The sequence below is a fragment of the Cryptomeria japonica genome, chromosome 9 (assembly GCF_030272615.1).
Source record: "Cryptomeria japonica chromosome 9, Sugi_1.0, whole genome shotgun sequence".
Taxonomy (NCBI): Eukaryota; Viridiplantae; Streptophyta; class Pinopsida; order Cupressales; family Cupressaceae; genus Cryptomeria; species Cryptomeria japonica.
The window spans coordinates 615,898,092-615,916,187 of NC_081413.1; the positions used below are offsets into that span (position 1 = coordinate 615,898,092).

General features: G+C 35.3%; 1 protein-coding gene across 1 annotated transcript; it reads left to right on the forward strand.

Annotated features, from left to right (window-relative positions):
- The first annotated feature begins 12,118 nt into the window (after window positions 1–12,118).
- Window positions 12,119–16,130, forward strand: LOC131858170 (pentatricopeptide repeat-containing protein At2g03880, mitochondrial-like). The gene is made up of 2 exons (XM_059211268.1): window positions 12,119–13,599; window positions 13,840–16,130. Exons 1-2 carry the CDS (start codon window positions 12,591–12,593, stop codon window positions 15,945–15,947), a joined length of 3,117 nt encoding a protein of 1,038 aa, XP_059067251.1. The 5' UTR covers window positions 12,119–12,590; the 3' UTR covers window positions 15,948–16,130.
- The last annotated feature ends 1,966 nt before the right edge of the window (window positions 16,131–18,096 follow it).

The window sequence follows — 18,096 nt, forward strand, 5'->3', positions numbered from 1 at the left end:
CAACCCGAACCGAAAGATAAACTTGAAAGTCCACTCAAAGAAACAGAACACAAAAGTGACTCGGCACATCCAATCAAAAGAAGGGGAACAACATTACCCCCACCAAAAACCAACAGGCTGCAAAACCAGTAGCCCTAACCCAACCAGGAAGGATCGAGAATTTGTCGTACCCTTGTGGGATCGAAGGGTCATATCAAAAGAGGACTGGGACAATTTAGATTTTTTACTTTTAACAGTAATCCATCCCTCCTCAACCCTAGTAGCAGCCTTTTGCCAAGAGGATGGGTCCAGAATAGAGGACCTCCCATCATCAGGAGGAACATAGCCAACATCTAGAGAGGCATGGACAACAAAAGATCCAACAACAATTTGGGACGCGGGAGGGTCATCCATCGAAGAAGAAGATCCAACATTTTTCAAACGATTAGTCGGGATGCCACCGCAAGCATCCACACATTCCTGAGGCAAGGCAACACCAGAAACAGAGGCAACAACCCGAGGCACAATACCATCGACTTGAGGAACCTGTGCCACCACCTGGGAGAAGCTTTTCTTTTTAACAAAATAGTGTTCAGAGGATGCACCCTTCCACCAAGAAGCAGATCTTTTTTTCTTTTTATCTGTTTCACACCGTGCAACAACATGTCCAGTTTGGAAGCACTTTCGACATCTAAAGGGGATACCTTCAAAGTCGAGCGGTGTCAAATCCTAATATTTTTATTTATTTTTGAGAGCTAAATAATTTTCAAATATTCCATTGCATTTTGATGCAAAAAATAAATAAGTAGATGTAGTTGAAGTGAATAAAATAGATCAAATGTTCATGTTTAATAGAGATATTATTTTAACGACAATAATGACCTCTTTTGTAATCAAGAAATGTGTAGAGATTGTGAAAAAATTGAATCAAAATTTATAACAAAAGTTTGTTTAAAAATCAGTTTGACTCATTAGAAACAAAATTTAGTGAAGAGAAGAGAAAATTAAGAAGAATAATCCACAATAATTTAGTCTTTCACTTCCTATAAGAAGAATATTTTTATTGCTATGGAAAAACTTGCAAAATATCTAAAGATGGAAATTTTTTTGTCCATATCGGATAGGAGGTAAAATAACTATACACCAAACAAACTTTTTGATAAAAAATAATGCATCTATTTATGTCATGCTAAAAGTAGCAAGAGACAAAGGAGTATATTTTAATAGTTATAGCCTTCATTCGTAGTAGAACTAGTATATTTTTTGCTAAACATGAAACATTTAAAGATCGAATATTTAATCTACATCTAAGACCAATAAGGACCATGAATGAAAAAATAATGTTGTATTATTTTATTACAAATGTCTCAGTTTTAATAGGCAAGCATATTGTTCATACCAAATTTGTCAAAATAAGTGTAAATAAAAAAACAAATATAGGTGTAGAAATTTTGTTTCTAGATAATATTAGTCTACTATATATGGTAAGTCTAAAATGTATAATGTGAACCATTGAAGGAAAACCTCATATTGTTCATAACAAAATTTGTCCAAATAAGTGTAAATAAAATAAATAAATATAGGTGTAGAAACTTTGTTTCTAGATAATATTAGTCTACTATATATGGTACGTCTAAAATGTATAGTGTAAACCATAGAAGGAAAACCTTGTCTAGATCTTGGAGTTAGCAATACATTTATTAGAGAATGCAAATTGGTTTGAGCTTAGTCTAAAATAAATTGTTGAACATGAAGATATACCATAAAGAACTATAAGCTAATATAATCTTTACAATTATAAACTCCTCCAATCCTACAAGATCAAATATAATAATGTCAAAATTTGATAAATGGAGGATGTGTACATTGTGTACTATGCTTGTTAGAAAAATGCTTCTAACATTTCTAATTCACAAAAGATTAGTTCAAAGAAGATAAATTGTGTTAAATAGACAAGATAAATAAATTTAAGATCAAATTGATTGATTATAAGTTAAAGGTTTGATTAAAAACCCTCTTCTCACTTTTCTTGTTCTGTTTTCACTATTTGAAATCACTCAAAAATTAAAAGAGAAAAGATAAGAATGGTAATAAATAATATCCCTTTTAACACTATTATTGTGAATATAAAATGACCTATTTCAAACAAAGAATAGTCAATAGAGTGGGTTGGCTCCAGTAAAGTATTTAGGAAGTTTGACTACAAATCTACTTACCACCAAATCAAAATAAGAAAATAAAACATTCACAACTTCAAAAGGGTTGTATAAATGATAATCACCGCATAAGATATTTTATCCATTTTAGAAGCTATTGTTAATCACATAGATGAATTTTTGGTTTTATCTAATAAGATTAAAGAGCATTGCTAATATTTCCAATAGCTCACAAGATTAGTCTATCATGGTATTGGACTCCATGATTATTCTAAAAAGAAAATATATAAATATTTTTATGAGTCATTATTGGAGATGGAGAAATAAAAATACAACCTCATGTTATTAAGAAAATTCATTTGTTTCCTAATGTATTTTGTAGCTTAGAGTAGCAAAACAGTTTTTAAGCTATACAAATTATGCACATAGCTTTTTACCTAACATCTCAAAAATTTGTTAAGACAATAAGAGATGCCATGAGAGAAAAACCATTCAGTTTGATAGAATGTACTTCAGTTTTTATTCTCACATGAAAAAAAAAAACTTTTTATAAAAATTATCGAAATTAACATCATTTTTATAGGATCATTTATTGTTTAGTTCGATGTTTCCCAAATAATTGGGTTATAATGTTGTTAAAGGATAATGGACGTAAAGAAGAACTTTGCACATATAACTCAAGTCAATCCAAGAATCATAGCTTAGATATTTTTGTGTAGAAAAAAGAGATTCTTGTGATTCTCAAAGGAATTAACAAATGACATGATTTTTTCTAGCTAAATTTTTAGTGCATTTACAATAATTTTTTTTTTTTTTTTGGTATTTCATTATTAGGTCAATTAGAAAATAAATTTGTTGAGAAAGTTATGTTTGTTAGCAAAGTCTTTGGAAGTTGTATAATTTTGAAGTCCAATATATTTAAGGAAAAGATAATTGTCGTCCCAATGCTTTGACAACAAAAATAACGTCTAACAACATGTTTTGAGAAATAAATATGGAAGAATATGTTTTCGATAAAAAAAAATTGAAGATTTTTTTAGAAATTCAAAATATCTCTCTCAATGGACCAATAGACCAATAAAATCAATACAAGATTGTAGAAGATGGCCCATAAATCATCCTCTTATTGATAATATTGTATTATACTTTAATATAAACTATAATAATAAGTTTTCTCTCCTTGCAAATACTCTCAAATGGAGTACGAGAATTATTATATTAATTAAAATATGAGGTTTCAAATGAAATAATCCTCAGTCAAGGATTGTTTTTGATTAAAAAAGCAACATTAATTAGGGCGATGACCCTTAACAATCCCTCTACAATTAGCATTAACTATTGCTAATTGTTTTTGAAAAAAAGCAGCGTCAAGAAGGGCGCTGACCTGTTACAAATCCAAAGGCTATCAAATTTAAAAGACCAAGCTGGGGTGCAAACCCCAACAAGAAAAAGTCGGACCGGCCAAACCAACCAGTCAAACCATCGACAAACCAACCCAAATCAAGAGGGGGGAGAAAACCCCGAATCTTGAGAAAGGAGGGCTTGGGAAAGGTGGTTGGATTTTCCTTTCTGTCTACGACAAACAACCGTCCAGACAACACTATCAGTAGGAACTTTCAAAGAAGAAACAAGCGGGGAAGACCCTGCAGAGTCACTGCCAGACTGTTGTTGCAGCGGAGCAACAACAAGCAAAGAATCGCTAGGAATAGAGTGAAAGTGAGAAGCAGGAGCAACAGGAGGAGGATCCAAGGGGGCAAAAGGGACCACAACAATAGTAACATCAACCAGGGCTTCATCAGCAGTAAGGGGCACCTCATCTTGAGATGAATCAACCGAAACATAATCTGAAGCATTAATCGTCAAGTGGTCCTTCGTAGCATCCTTCCACCAAGTAGCAGCACCTTTGTAGCGAGAGAGAGAACAGTCAGAAGCAAGGTGACCCGTTGAGAAACACCTTCGACAGCGAAACAGGAGGCCCTCATAATCCAACGGTTGAGTCCAAGGCCTGTCCCCAACCATAAGAACCACATCCCTAGGGAGGGCCAACGATAAGTCAACATCAATTAATAGGCGAGCAAAGGTAGAATGATCCATGGAGAATGTGGCATCATCAACCTTCAAGAAGTTGCCAATGGAGTTACCGATGGCCTCAAAACAAGAAGGTTCCTAGAAATAGAGGGGGAGATTAGGGAGGTGGAACCAAACAGAACGAACAGAGAGAGATTCTGTAAGGGGGTTGAAGGAAGGAGTCCAGGGCTTAAGGGAGAGAGAGTGATCCTTCCAAGACCAAAGCTTACCCAAGATCAAATCACGATCATGAGTAGAGGCAAAGGATGCAACAAAAAACCCCTTAGCACAAGGGAAAAGCTCAATGCCATAAGAAATATGGGGCTTCCAGGAATCACTCACCCAGCGACGAAGGTTCGGGAGGGAAGGCCAAAACCCAGTAAATTTGCAGACCAGAGCATTGCGTTGATAGAAGTCGACATTCTCCATAACCTCATGGCCACAGACCACAACAGGAGAGGTCTTGGCACAAGGAAGAGGACGAACCCCCCTAGAAGGTTGGGCAACAAATTTAGCAACACGGGCAAAACTACGCATCCCAGAAAAGGGTTTGAGCATAACAGTCTCACCCGCAGGAAGGTCGTCACTAGCACCAGCAGTAGTCGCCAAGGTATCCAGATCCATAACTGGATCAAAGAAACCAGGTTTGGGAGGAACAAAACCACCAACAGGGATCTTGGCACCCAAACCCCCAACATTAGTACCCAAAACCATAGGAGGACCTTCTGCAGCAGCAATATCATCCAATGTAGCAGACAGAGCCACCACAACACCAGCACCGGAAGTAGCTGCCACGAGTGGGGGGAACTAACAAGGATTGTTTAGGCCTAAACTAACAAGCATAAAATGTATCCCACTTATTAGCCATAATAAAAAGTGAGTTGGATATTTGGGACCAATTGTATTGTAATTAAGTTTCATAGTCGTTGTCTCTACTTAAATTTATTCATTAATGGATTTGAAATAAATACAAGACAAATTTAAGAACATATATCAACATCAACATCAAATATCGAAATATTAATACACTGGTAGCCTCAATTTTTTAATATTTGATGAAATATTAAATAGTTGAAAAAAAAACACCTATCGAAAATGTGACACGTGTTGATACAAAAAAACTAAGCATTCAAAGGTACAACTTTAGACAAGAGTTGACAATTGATAACATAGCTAGTTGTGTTGATTGTTACAATGAAATGTGGGATACCTAAATTACATAGGTCATTTTGTAATTAAGTAGTGCACTATAGGGCATTAGGAATCTTTTGTACACTAATTTATGGGTAGATGCTACCACCTACTAAGTGGTGGGACTCACATCAATGTTGGTCTTAATAGCCAAATAATGTTTTCTAGAAGTTTCCTTATGCTATAGAAATATTAATTTAAAGCAAGGACATTTGAATGTTTGTATGTAATTTTTTTTTAATTAATTGAGAAGTTTCATACCACCTATCCTTTGTGATAGTTCTTTAATTTAGCCATTTAATTTGTCAAATATTTGGGCAAATTCCCAACATCCAAATGTTTTGGGCACAAATTAGTTTGTTAATTATCTTTTTTAATGGTCACATAGAAAATTGTTACATGATTAGCATCAAGCTCGTTGTGTTTAGATCCCCTCTAACATTCAGATATTTATTATTCATATGTGAAAAATTAAGCAAAGTGATTGTTGCTATGAAATATTAGTACATGTGGTTAGTTAAATTAATTTTTCTAGATTTTTTAGTTGTAGAATTGATTTCAATACACATTTTTTAGATGTTTGACTTAAGGGAAAAGATAATTAGAATTCTAGTAATACATGTTCCTATTTTAGTTTCCTCATTGTTTACTATCAAGATGGTTCAAGTTTTAAATTTGACAATACATGTCCCTCATGTGATCACTATTTATGATGATGCAATCAATTGTATATTTATATATTCTCTCCTCTATTCAAAATAGGATAACTATACTTTTTTTAATATATTTATAACATAATTCAATTTTGAAGTAATTTGGTTTTTGTAAAAATTGGTTGAATTAGTTTTTCACTAGCCTAGGGTATTCCATTCTTATTAGTGATAGTCACCAAGGTTACAATAAGGGGATTGAATATATTTGTTCCTCTTCAAATTTTATCATGGTAAACTTTTTAGGAATAATATTTCAATATGGATTTAACAAAGTGAAACGGAAGGTATTATAATTGCAAATGAACTCTCTTAGTCACCAACAATTTACATATGACACATGATTGTTTGGTATGTCTAAAATCAATGAAGATAGAATTATGAATGTTGGATTAATCAAGACATTGTATAATTATTTATTAAATTAGGCCCTTTAATTATTTTATTCACTTAAGCTAAACTTAGGTGTTTTTTTTACTTTTATTTAATTAGACTAATATAGCTTAAGTTGTCTCAATCATTATGATTGTGACACTTGGCACTAGCTAATTCAATCTTGCATTAGGATTTTGTATCTAGGGTTTCATTAATCCTTTCATAAGGATTCAATCATTCACTGTAATCATATTCTTTTATGTAATCAATACATATTTCTTAGGTTGTATTGAGCAAATTATTCTTGCTTGATCTTTTTTGTGTGAGGTATTTTGCTTGCACATGATACTTGACTTGTGAGGTTACAATTATCAACTTCTACATGGTATCAAAGTTGTACAACAACAATTGAAGTCAAACAATTTTCTAGTAATTTTTCTTGCAGATTTATTATTATTTGTGATTTTTAAATTTTTTTTTCTTGTTTAGTGCCTGCATTAGATTTTTATGAATTTGTGTAGCAGGCCTATAGACACTAACGTCAACACTGTACCAATTGACATCATCGACACATCACCGTGTGCATGCCTAGATTTAGCAAAATATTCTACCACATTAACAAGATCTTTGGCTAGTCAACAAAATCTTGCCACATCAACGAAATCTTGGCCTAGTCAACAAAATATTGCCACATTGGCAAATATTCGTTGACATCAACATGACATCTTCCTAACATTAACTGTATGATCAACCCTTTGACCCCTTTCAAGCCTCCAAATCCTAATTGACCTACCTTTGGTTTTTGGCTATAACTTAGTGTTTTAGACTCATAATTGTACAATCAAGATATCATTTAAAATATGGTTCCAACATTGATCCAATGGTGTTTGTAATTTTTTCTAGATCTTGCTTTAATTTTTTCATACTAGATTTGTGAAGTCAAATCTTTATTTTTATGCTTTCGAAGCCATATTTTGCACATTCGAACTTTGTTTTTAAAAAATGATAAGTGTTGGAAAGTTGGTGGAATTTATGTAGATTTAGGTCCATTTTTATAGAAGATTCACTAGGTATTAAATCTTGTCTTTTTGGTTCTTTTCTTAGAAAATGTGCAAATCAATTGATTTTTTTGAGATTCAAGTCATTTTTTTTGGAATTGAGCAATTCTATATTGTTGTATCAATCCATTTCTATAATTTTTCATTAATTTGTCATGGATCTAAATCATATTACTCCCCTCACTCCTTTGAACTACTAGAGTTGGAAAAAATAAATGAAGATTAATTTGATGAAACAAGGGTTATACAGATTGACCATGTGTACAAAACTTGAGCCTACAGGTGCCACTGAGAAGAGAAAGTGGTTCAATAGGCGTGATGAGGCTTTTGGGATATTATGCATGTCTATGTATTGAGATCTTCTCTTTCATGTTGAGTCTTGGACCACACCCAATCAGATATGGAGTATATTGAAGTCCTTGTTTGGGAAGCAAATTGCATTCAAGGGATTTCAGTTGGAGAATGAAATTATTAGCTTGAATCTTATAGATTTTGACAACATATAGGAATTTTTCACCAAACTCAAGTCTCTCATATTGCAATCATAGCAGTGTAGTATTCACAAGGATGACTGCTAGTTGATTCTCTCCATCCTTGTCAAGATTGGTCCTAATTATTTAGTTTTTGTTTCTAGATTTTATGCCACCAAAGATGTACTTGGTGCTCATTACACCATGCCTTTATTTGATGATTTTTCTTCTCAACTCACTCTAGAGCAAGCCAACTTGGTTCATATGGATTAGTTGAAGTTTACTAAATCACAAGCTTTCCTTGCATTCAAGGGCACCACCAACCAAAAGGCTTCACATGATAAAGGAAAGAATAAAAAAATAAGGATTCCAAGTCACATGAGCAACACAAGGACACCCAATCACATAAATCTTGAAATTATTCTTCCTTTTCTAAGAGGTTGTCATCAAAGAAGGATAAGCCAACGGGTGCATATTGCACTAAGACAAGACATTATGAGCATGAATGTTATGCAACGAAGATTGATGAGTTGACACATCTTCTCTAGGAGCACATTATCCAGTTGCCTTCATCTAGCACATCCTCTTATACCACTTTAAGACCTACATATTCTATCTCATGATCTATGGCATGTGGCAAAGACAAGATGAAGGGTTATGCTCTTTTTGCATCTACACATTAGTCCAATAGGTTGCTTCTTGGTTTAGGAGCCTTTCATAATATGGATTCATCTATAAGTACGTTCTCTTCATACAAGCCTTGCATTTTACCAGACATCTTGATGGGTAATATATCTTATATGAGTGTTACTAATAGGGGTTCTATTGGGGTTGATGATGGCACATTTAATGATGTACTATGTGTTCCTTCTTTATCATCTAATCTCCTTTCCTTATATCAGATTACTCATAGTGGACAAGATAAGATATTAGAGTTGACACTTGATTTAGTGCTTATTAGAGAGTCCCTACATAGTAGAGATTATTTAAGATGGCACTGCTGATCATGCATCACAGTTATATGATTTTTGACATTTTGGTCCCATCAAGCATGTAGTTCCATTAACTGATCCTAACTCTCATGCATCTAGAGTGGATCGGGAATTTGAGGAGAGGTTTGGTCATTTAAACCCATGTGTTCTTTAGTCATCCACGATAGTTCTTGGGACTTATGTTGAGCCTCCTCCTCCTTCTTCTTTAGAGATTAGTTTAGTTCAAAAGGTTGATAGTTTCTTTCAAGTTTTTGCTTTGTGGGATGTGTACTTGCCATATATTGTAGGCTTGTTTGGTACATCACACACTCCAGACATTGGGGACATGATTGAGAATATTCTATCCTCCTTGATGGTTGCATGAACATTCTTGTCATACCATCTTTAGTGTCTTCAAAGGTTGTTCATTATGTATCTTCACAGTTATTTGGATTTGCTATAGTTGATTTGACATATTTTGAGTTAGACATATGGACAGTTGAGTAGTCTTCCATGACACACATAATGAGACAATTCCTTCCATCTCCTTTAATATCCAACTAGCTAGTAGTTGTACAAGTTCCAATAGTTGTACACCCACTTGTGCTTATAATATCTAGTCTAGCTACACATTTAAATACTATATATTGTAAATAAATAATCCACATGTAAATAAAAGAATTACCAAATGTTGGTCAAAATGGACCAATACTTGAGCACAAGAGAACCTATAAATCTTATATAAAAAATGCATAAATACATTCATTAACATGAGAAATAAATCATTTTTCGTTTCAAATAAAATGTCATAGTTATCCACTATAAGTGTGTCATTTATAAAATAAGATGCTCACTTAAACAAGTATTGTTATCATAGTGAAAGAATATTATTCTTATGTGTACAACTATTGGGGTAGCAATGCATATGCATTGGAGTATTTCATATTAATATTTGTTTTATCACATAAAAGGTGAAAACAATAAATACCTTATTTTTTCCATGAAATGTGAGGGATTGTCCAAAGGTTTTAGTGTTCAACAATTGGTCCCTTTGTGTTCAATATAAGTTGTATTTTATAAAATAATGTTTTTGATTAAGAAAGCAGTAAAACAAGGGTTTTGGGCCTTAATACAACAAACCATAGGCGGTAAGAGAGACAACAAAACATGGGAACAAGCCTAAAAAAAACAAGGTTGGACAAGCCAAAAGAAAAAACTTGTTGAACTAGAAACAACCCAAAACCCAACTCAAGGAAGGGGAGATACACTCGAGCCTTGACAAGGAGGGGTTTGGGAGAGGGGAGAAGACTTCCCCTTCCACCTACGACAAACTACAATCCGAGCAATACTGTCATTAGAACCATCAAAAGATAGACGAAGCGGGGAAGACCCAGCAATTTTACAATCAGTATCACTAGCAAAGTGTTGTTGTAGAACAACAACAGAGGAACAACATCAAGAGATTCAGTAGTTGTAGAATGGAGTTGTAAAACAGTAAAATAGGAGCAACAAGAGTTGAATCCTTAGGGACGGAAGAAGCCACAATAGTGGCATCGATAACAACATTAGTGAGAATAAGAGATACTTCATCTATCTCATCCTCTTGAGAGGAGCCAAAAAAATCAGAATCAGAAGCATTAACAGCCAAGTGATCAGTTGTAACATCCTTCCACCAAGTAGCAACACCTTTATGATGCTGAATAGAGCAATCTGAAGCTAAATGACCCATAAAGAAGAATTTTCGACAGAAAAAAGGGGAGGTCCTCAAAATTTAATGATTGAGTCCAAGGCCTATCCCCAACCATAAGAACCACATCCCCTGGGAGAGGCGAAGAGATGTCAATGTTGATTAAGATGTGGGCAAAGGTGGAGTGGCCCATGGAAGACGTGGCATCATCAACCTTCAAGAAATGGCCTATAGAGTTACTAATGGCCTCGTAGCAAGAATGCTCCCAAAAATGAAGGGGAAGATTCATAAGGCGAACCCAAACCAGACACCCATTAAGTGGTTCAGTAAGAGGGTTAAAAGAAGTTGTCCAGGGCTTAACAAAGAGAGAGTGAACTCCCCAAGCCCACAACTTGCAATACCAAGTCACGATTAGATGAAGAGGCAAAGGAAGCAATGAAAAAGCCTTTAGCACAAGGTAAAAGCTCAATACTATGAGCAACCAAAGACTTCCAAGAATCACTCATTAAGCGATGAAGATCTGGTAGCAAAGGCCAAAACTCAAAGAAGCTGCACACCAATGCACAACGTTGATAGAACCCAATGTTATCCACAACATCCTATATTCAAACCACCACAGGGGAGGACTTGGCACAAGGAAGAGGATGAGCCCCCTAGAAGGATGGGCAACAAATCTAGGCACACGAGCAAAGCTGCACTTACCAGCAAAAGAAGATAGTCTGAGAGGGACCTTAGCACCCACAACAGGGTCACCATCAGTAGTAGCATCACTAGATTGAGGAGCAACACCAAAAGCCAGAGCTTTCACAACAACAACACCCCTAGGAAGGGCATCCATAGGGGAGGGAGGGCACAAACCACCCACAGCCGGAGTAGAAGCACCAACGACGACCATAATAGCACCCATGCAAGGGGGAGGAGGACCTGATCCACCCAACATGGGGAGCATGGCCTTAGGAGAAACAACATAGCCATCGTAGGGAGTAACATTCAAATTTGAGCGAGCGGAAGCCATCACAAAAATTTATATAATAATATGTTATTTTTATAACAACAAATATTTTTTGGTGCTCAACTATTGGTCCTTTGGTGTTGGATATAAAAGTTAGAAATAACACAATACATTTATGATTAATAATAAGTATTTGGTCTATTTAAGTTGCTTATAAGTTATATTTTACATATAAATATGATATTATACTAATTACGAATGATATTTTTTATTCAACTACTAGAGATTATTAGATTAAGTTTTGGTCGAATCTTTTAAGAGTCATTTTTTGGACACTTCACACTAGATACGTTATTTCGACAAGATTTATGATGAATATGCCTTCAAATCTTAATTGTAGATAATTAAATGTCCATTTTACATTTACCAAGAATGAGGAATCTTAGGATATTCTATATTCCATATGAGGACTATAGATCAATTGAGAAAACTACAAACAAAGAAGTGCTTACCCTTCGATCAATTGAGAAAAGTACACACAAAGAAGTGCTTAGCTCTGTGGCCGAGGAATGAGCGTAATATGAATCAGACATAGTTTTTGGAACTTGTAACGAAGTCCAGAAGACGATACTGAGGCTATGGAAGAAGCAACAGAAATACGAACTCTGGATGGTATAGAGAAACCATTGTCGGACCTGGAAGCCACTATCCAACAGTACTGTCCTAGAAGGTCCGCTGTCAAAAATTCCTGTAGATGGGATGATAATTTTATTGAGAAATACCTGAGGGGTTACCTGACGAGGGTAATCCTTCCTTGTCTTGATTGCAGTTAAACTCTTGTAAAAACCAATTTAATGGCTTGGGAGAAATAATTTAGTGAAAATGGTCTCAGGCTTACCATTGGCAATTGTTATTGTGGTCCACGTAGACTGAATAACACTGCACATTTTTGACATTACAGTTACAACCATAAAATGCCATCGTCAGCTACTACTCATTTTAATCTGACAACATTATGTAGAGAGGGCCAGTTGAAGGAGGCGCTGCACATTCTGCTTACTGCACACAACCCCCCTATAGATTCCTCTACATATATTAAAATATTGCAGACCTGTATTCTCAACAATGCGCTTTCACAAGGTAAAGTCGTCCACTCTTTCGTCGCTCACAGACGATTTGCACTTGCTACGCGCACAACTTCTCATAATAAACTTATTTACATGTATGCGAAGTGCGGAAGTTTGGTTCATGCTCGTAAAGTGTTTGACCATATGAATGAACGAGACAACGTCTCATGGAATACGATTATTGCAGCCTACAGAAGACATGGGTATCCTCACGAGACAGTCACACTATTTCACCAAATGCAACAAACAGGTTTCCAACCAGATCAGTTCACATTTGCCAGCGTACTTCCAGCCTGTGCCGAGATGGGAGCTTTGGAACAGGGCATAGACATCCATCGAACCATAAAGGATAGAGGCATTTCGTTAAATGTTGTAGTTGCAACTGCCCTAGTAGACATGTATGCAAAATGTGGAAGCATAGGCAAGGCACGTGAACTGTTTGACCAAATGCCTCAGAGAAATGTCGTCTCATGGAATGTAATGATTGTAGGATATGCACATATAGGATTTGTTGAAAATGCTTTAGAAACTTTCAAGCAGATGCAGTTGGCAGGTGTAAAGCCTGACTTAACAACTTTTGCTAGCATCCTTCCTGCCTGTGCTAAAATGGAAGCTTTAGAACAGGGTATGGACATCCATCAAAGCATAAAGGATAGGGGAATTTCGTCAAATATTGTAGTTGCAAGTTCTCTGGTAGACATGTATGCAAAATGTGGAAGGATAGACAAGGCACATGAAGTATTTGATAAAATGCCTCAAAGAGATGTGGTCTCATGGAACGCCATGATTGCAGGATATGCACAAAACGGATTTGTTGAAAAGGCTTTAGATACTTTCAAGCAAATGCAATTGGAAGGTATAAATCCAAACTCCGTAACCTTAGCCATCATCTTTCCTGCCTGTGCTAAAATAGGAGCTTTAAAACAGGGTATTGACATCCATCAAAACATCAAAGATAGAGGAATTTTGTCAGATGTTGTAGTTGTAACTGCTTTGATAGACATGTATGCAAAATGTGGAAGTATAGACAAGGCACGTGAACTGTTTGACAAAATGCCTCAAAGAAACGTGGTCTCATGGAATGTGATGATTGCAGGATATGCACAAAATGAATATGTTGAAAAGGCTTTAGAAACTTTCAAGCAAATGCAGTTGGTAGGTGTAAAGCCAAACTCCAGAACTTTTGCCAGCAGCCTCTCTGCCTGTGCCAAAATGGGAGCTATGGAACTGGGTATTGAAATCCATCGAAGCATAATGGAAGGGGAATTTTTGTCAGATATTATAGTTGGAAATGCTCTGGTAGATATGTATGCAAAATGTGGAAGGATAGACAAGGTGCATGGACTATTTGACAAAATGCATAAAAGAGATGTGATCTCATGGACTGGAATGATTGCCGGGTATGCACAAAATGGATTTGTTGGAAAGGCTTTAAAAACTTTAAAACAAATGCAATTGGCAGGTGTTAAGCCAAATTCCACAACCTTTGCCAGCATCCTCCCTGCCTGTGCCAAAATGGGAGCTTTGGAACTGGGTATGAACATCCATCAAAGCATACTGGAAGGGGGGCTTTTGACAGATATTATAGTTGGAAATGCTCTGGTAGACATGTATGCAAAATGTGGAAGGATAGACAAGGCATATGAATTGTTTGACAGAATGCCTCAAAGAGATGTCTTCTCATGGAATGCAATGATTTTAGGATATGCACAGAATGAACTTGTTGAAAAGGCTTTAAAAACTTTCAAACAAATGCAATTGGCAGGTGTAAAGCCAGACTCCACAACCTTTGCCAACATTCTCTCTGCTTGTGCCAAAATGGGAGCTTTGGAACTGGGTATGGCCATCCATCAAAGCATAATGGATAGAGGAATTTTGTCAAATGTTGTTGTTTCAACTGCCTTGATGGATATGTATGCAAAATGTGGAAGCATAGACAAGGCATGTGAATTGTTTGACAAAATGCCTCAAAAAGATGTAATCTCATGGAATACAATGATTGCAGGATATACACAAAACGGATTTGTTGAGAAGGCTTTAGAAACTTTCAAGCAAATGCAATTGGCGGGTATAAAAGAAGACTCCACAACCTTTGCCAGCATCCTCCCCGCCTGTGCCAAAATGGGAGCTTTGGAGCAGGGTATGGACATCCATCAAAGCATAAATGACAGAGGAATTTCGTCAGATGTTGTAGTTGCAACTGCCTTGGTGGACATGTATGCAAAATGTGGAAGCATAGGCAAGGCACGTGAACTCTTTGACAAAATGTCTCAAAGAAATGTGGTCTCATGGAATGCCATGATTGTAGGATATGCACAAAATGGATTTTGCAAGGATGCTCTCAAAGTCTTTGAATTAATGAAACACTCTGGAACATATCCTGACATTATAAGCTTTGCTTGTATTCTATGCGCATGCAGCCATGCAGGTTTAGTGGATGAGGGTTGTACATACTTCAATCACATGAGTGACTTTTACTGCATTACACCCACAGTTGATCATTATGTGTACATGGTTGACCTTCTTGCCCGTTCTGGCTATCTTGAGGACACCCTAAAATTTATCATTAAGATGCCAGTTAAACCTGTAGTGGTTGTGTGGATGTGTTTTCTCGGGGCTTGTAGATTACATATGAATATAGGCTTAGGAGTATATACAGCAATTCTGCTTTTTGATTTGGATCCTAAAAATGCTGCAACCTATGTGCTGCTCTCAAATATCTATGCAGAAGCAGGCAGGTGGGGTGAGGTTCAAATGTTAAGGAGATTGATGAAAGATGAAGGAATGAAAAAGATCCCGGGATGTAGTTGGATTGAATGCCATAAAGTGGTACATGCTTTTTGTGCAGGAGATAGATCGCATCCACAGACACAGGAGATCTATGCGAAGTTGGAGAAACTGGCTTGGGAGATGAAGGCAGCAGGTTATTTTCCAGATTCAAAACATTTACTTAATGATGTGGAAGAGGAGGAAAAAGAATTATTTCTATGCCACCATAGTGAAAAGTTAGCAATTGCATTTGGTTTGTTAAATATGCCCTTTGGAACAACTATTAGAGTTGTTAAGAACCTTCGAGTATGTGCTGATTGCCACACTGCAACAAAATTTATCTCCAAAATTGTTGCAAGAGAAATTGTTGTCAGAGATGCGAACCGTTTTCATCATTTTAAACAGGGACAATGTTCATGTGGAGATTATTGGTGATGCTAAATGAGTTTTCATCATTTTGAACAGGGACAATGTTCATGTGGAGATTATTGGTGATGCTAAATGAAGCAATCTGAAAAATAGGTTTGCAAAATAAAAATGTGGATCATGTCAAACCTGCAGTAACTATGAGGGATAAATTTTTATTTTTCATTTCTATTAAAGTTTCTTTTTGTTGTTTTTAAGTTTTTGTTTTGAGCATTTGGCAATCCAGATGATGCTGCTGGCCTTGTAAGATTAGATACATAGAGTGCAATGCAGATCAACGCTTATATAAACTGTTGGGTATCTTTCAAAGACCTGCTTTATGATAATATGGACATTTCATTGAATTATTTTAAGGAAACCTGCATATGTATGATGAGAAATGCTGGAGGAGGAGGTGGAGAACGGGGAAAAAGCAAAAGGAGAGGAACCAGATGCTTGACCAACATAAAATGGGAGGATGGATCACAATCAACCCTTGCCATTTTGTAGGTTCTTTTGTTTGGATCAATTGTATTATCTTTTGCTACATGACAATTGTTCATTTGAGATTAAATTACACACTCTAGATTAGGTATGCAATTTTATGAGTGCATGCAGATTTCGTTCCTTATTTCTAATATTACTTCACAACCCTTTGCTTGATGAGATGATTAATAGATTTGTAATTCACAAGTATTTTTAATATTAATTTTGATTTCAATCTGGTTCATTTTGGTTGGAAACAAGTTATTATAATTTATAAATGAAGAAGTAAAAAAAATTCAATTGTGTTTATGTTGTAATTAGTGTATATTCATGGTACTTGAAAACTTGCATAATGAGGTTTATGTATTGATGTTAGAGAGAAGAATAATATTTCAGATGTAAAAATAAAATCAAAATTTCTATTGCGTTGTAATCATAGATTTATGATATCATAAAATTGTGTATGATGAGATTTATAGATTGATACTAATGAGATAAGGGTTTAAAGGTGGTTGGAAGAGAGCTCAATAGGGCATTTATAAGAGTGTGGGGTGGTAATAGGTTTAAAACAAGAGGAAAACAAAAGTATCAAGGCTATAATAATTTTCAAGAAGCACAATGAAAGACAACCATGGGATTAAAAATAATATTACAATTATATTCATAATATGGTCAAATTGACTATTTTATTTACATGTGGCAAACATAATAGTGAAGGTTAAATTCCATATGCCACATCTAAGGTTTGTTTACAATCCTTTATCACAATGATATTAAGAATCTTGAATATTTGTACTAATTTCATGTCAAAAATTTATCAGGGGAATTGAATTCATAATGTTCAAAGACTTCTGAGTTGTGTGACTAACATATTTTGTTTAGTCGACTTGAAAATGTTTGAATGATATCACAAGCACACATGTTTCTATACGATGAACACAAAAAAAGATAATTTTTGGAAAAAAATCTACAATCATGAGCTTTAATTCTTCATCTCATGCAAATGCATTTGACAACTTTGAGTATAATTGAACATACATTTCTAATTCATCATAAGTCTTTTGTTGACTAGGAAAACGATTAGAAACAAACATGATATAATAAGCCAACCACAAAGCAAATATCATGAAATTAACCTAATCAAACCAACATAACTATCAAAATGAAATGCAAAATGAATTAAACAACATTGAATTCAAAACGAAATCAAACTCATTGCATTCCTTTGATGTCGCTTCATCGTTTCTTCTTTCTCCTCTAATGTGATGGAGCTCTCAAATAGGTGAGTGCACATATGCGGCAAGCAAGAGTGATTCGATGGTATGATTGCGAGGATTTTCAAAGGATCGTGATTGTGACAATGATAAATAAGAGCAATTTATATATTTTGAAGATCAATTGGACAAACAAGATTGATTTCAATTAATGGACAAGATTGAATGTGAGGATGAGTTAAGTGAAGCCAAATGGGAAAGGTGTCATTTCCAAGTGGAGAGGGAAATGAAAGGTTAGTGAAGTTAAGTGGAGCGAATTTAGGAAAGTGGAAGAGTGAGGTGGAGTTAGAAGTGGAGATCAAAATTGAGGTGGAATTAATAAATATTCATTTATTAGTTCACTCCAAATTAGATAATTAGCTAATTAAATATTCATTTAATTGTGACAAAAAAATTAGGGATAAATAAATAATGGATTT

What these genes read in the sequence shown, in the direction of transcription:
- LOC131858170 (XM_059211268.1), top strand. Translation starts at nt 12,591, where the DNA reads ATGCCATCGTCAGCTACTACTCATTTTAATCTGACAACATTATGTAGA. An exon ending in CAAGCAAATGCAATTGGAAG is followed by an intron (nt 13,600 to 13,839) that starts GTATAAATCCAA and finishes TGATGATTGCAG; the next exon opens with GATATGCACAAAATGAATAT.